The 2,664-nt window shown below is 40.2% G+C and overlaps 1 protein-coding gene across 1 annotated transcript; it reads left to right on the forward strand.

Moving 5' to 3' along the window:
• Positions 1–1,072: 1,072 nt before the first annotated feature.
• On the forward strand, positions 1,073–1,672 carry LOC110697545. Its single transcript, XM_021874911.1, has 2 exons — positions 1,073–1,259; positions 1,431–1,672. Exons 1-2 carry the CDS (start codon positions 1,073–1,075, stop codon positions 1,670–1,672), a joined length of 429 nt encoding a protein of 142 aa, XP_021730603.1.
• Positions 1,673–2,664: the final 992 nt, after the last annotated feature.

The following is a 2,664-nucleotide window of genomic DNA, read 5'->3' on the forward strand; positions in this document are numbered from 1 at the left end:
CTGGAGGTTCTATCATGACTAAGAACCCAACTGATGCGAAGGATTTGATTGAGAAGATGGCAGAAAATGATAATTATCCATCCAGGAGGACGAAATGCTACCAACAAAGGAGGTAAACATGATGTTGATGCTCTAACTCTTTTGACAAGTTATGTGCAGGCATCAACTTATAAATTCGATCAACTCCAAGCTGGGTCTCCTCGACCCTCGATGGAAACTTGTCAAATGTGTGGAGCACAAGGCCACATTGCACGAGAGTGTCAACTTAATTATGATGGAATGACGATTGAGCAAGCTAATGCTTTCTATACCACGACCTCCACAAGGCCATATGATCCTCATTCCAATACATATAATAAAGGGTGGAGAAATCATTAAAGGTTCGCATAAAAGAACACTCAAGCCCCAGTGAATCCACAAGTTCACACTGCACGAGAGTGTCAACCCTCGATGGAAACTTGTCAAATGTGTGGAGTACAAGGCCACACTGCACGAGAGTGTCAACTTAATTGTGATGGAATGACGATTGAGCAAGCGAATGCTTTCTATACCACGACCTCCACAAGGCCATATGATCCTCATTCCAATACATATAATAAAGGGTGGAGAAATCATTAAGGGTTCTCATAAAAGAACACCCAAGCTCCAATGAATCCACCACCACCACTACCCATTTTTCAAGCAAGGGCACCTTTCAATCATCAATCCATGCACCAACCACCCCCCGAATCTTCAAAATATGATCTTGACTCCGTTATGGAGACTTTTGCTACTTCCCAACGTCACTAACAAGAGCTTATATCAAAATGAATATTTTGAAAACTCAATTCAATTGCTTGTTGCTCAAAATAAGAGGATAGATCGAAACTCATCTTTCCCAAATTTCACAACAAGTGAGTCATTTATCAACTCTTCAAGATCAAGCAAAAGTCCAAATGAAATAATGCAATGTAATTTTCGTGCGGAGAGATGAATTGAATACGGGAGGATAGTGCACAATGTTGAGTCGAAAACAAAAAAGCTTGAGAAAGGAGGTCCCAAATATAATGCTCCACAGGCCTATAAGGATCCAATGTCTTTCCCACAAAGATTATCAAAAGCCGTGCTCGATAAGCATTTTGGGAAATATTCTGAGACTCTTAAGAAGGTATATGCTACCATTCCTTTTTCTGATCTTGTAATTCAAATGCCTCAATTTTCCAAATTTGTGAAAGGAATTCTAGATCATAATCCTAATGATAAGGAATTAGAAAAGTGTGGTAGTAAAGGAGAAAAGCTCTAATATTTTACATGAGAGCCTACCACCTAAATTGCATGACCCTAGTAGTTTTACTATTTCTTGCAAGATAAACGAAACATCTTTTGATAGGGTCTTGTGTGATTCAGGTGCTAGTGTTAATTTAATGCCTTCTTCTTTGATGAAAAAATAGGTTTGAAAAAACTTAAACCTTCCCCCATATCTCTTCAAATGGCTGATAGGAGTGTTAGACTCCCTAATGGTGTAGTTGAAGATGTATTAGTTGGGATTGGTGAACTTGTTTTTCCTGTTGACGTTTTTGTAGTGGATATGAAAGAAGACCATATAATCCCACTTATCTTTGGCCTCCCTTTTCTTGCTACAAGTCAAGCTTTAATAAATGTTCCTAAAGGACAAGTGACCATTAGAGCTTAGGATAAACAAGTTATGTTAAGCTTTTTAATGACCATAATTTTACTTTTGATGGTGGTACTTGTTTGAGAATTGATGCTACTAACCCTTTTGGCTGATAAGTGTGTTTCTAATAGAAATCATGTGAGTGAAAAGGACAATATTCCACCACATGATGGGTTCGGTTACATGAAGGAAAATTCGGATACAAGGCATATCAACTTTAATCTAAAAGAGTTTGGAGGTGGGTATATTAATGAGCAATACCACAGAGTATCTTCTCTGTGTGGTGACCCAGGTTGAGCTACTAAAAAGAGGTCGAGCTAAAGACCTTAAACAAGCGCTAAATGGGAGGCAACCCATTATGTTTTTTTCTTTTCTTTTCTTTTTATTTTCTTTATTCTTGTTTTGTTTGTGTCTGGGGATATGATGCGACGTGATCTTGAGGGCGGTCCTAGCTCCGCCCCTAGGTATAATCCCTCCTCTGGCCAGTAGGGCCTAGTTTTCTCTTTCCCTTGCTTGTTCTTTTTCGATATATGTTCACATTGAGGACAATGTACATACGGTTTAAACTCTTTCTTTTTCTTCTAGGAAGGCTTATCAGAGTCGTCAACCGCCCATATCTCTTTTCTCTTCTTACTCTCTTCAGCTTTCTTAGCCGGCTGAGCTTGCCGACTCTCTTTTTTGTCAAACTTCTTGGAGTTTGACTGCTTGCTGATGGAGCAGATTTCGGTCGCCTGCATATAGGCTTCCGCCTCCATCAGCGCTTCATGGAGGGTGGCAACCCTCTTTCTGACGAGGTCAAACTTAAAAGTCGACCCGTCCTTCAGACCCTTGAAGAAGTCTGTATAAGCCACATCGTCAGACAGCCCTTGAATCTGGATTCTCACTAGATTGAACCGCCTGACTTACGACCGCAACCCTTCTCTGACCCCCTGCTGCACTGCACCCAAGTCAAGACTTGTTTTCTTGGCAAGGATATTCATAGAGAAGTTAGAAGAAAACAAGAACGCAAG

Source organism: Chenopodium quinoa, unplaced genomic scaffold, assembly GCF_001683475.1.
Source record: "Chenopodium quinoa cultivar QQ74 unplaced genomic scaffold, ASM168347v1, whole genome shotgun sequence".
Taxonomy (NCBI): domain Eukaryota; kingdom Viridiplantae; phylum Streptophyta; class Magnoliopsida; order Caryophyllales; family Amaranthaceae; genus Chenopodium; species Chenopodium quinoa.

Bases quoted from the DNA above. Each gene is read 5' to 3' on its own strand.
- LOC110697545 (XM_021874911.1), top strand. From the start codon at position 1,073: ATGTCTTTCCCACAAAGATTATCAAAAGCCGTGCTCGATAAGCATTTT. The intron at 1,260-1,430 runs GTAGTAAAGGAG...ATGAAAAAATAG, and splicing joins TAAGGAATTAGAAAAGTGTG to GTTTGAAAAAACTTAAACCT.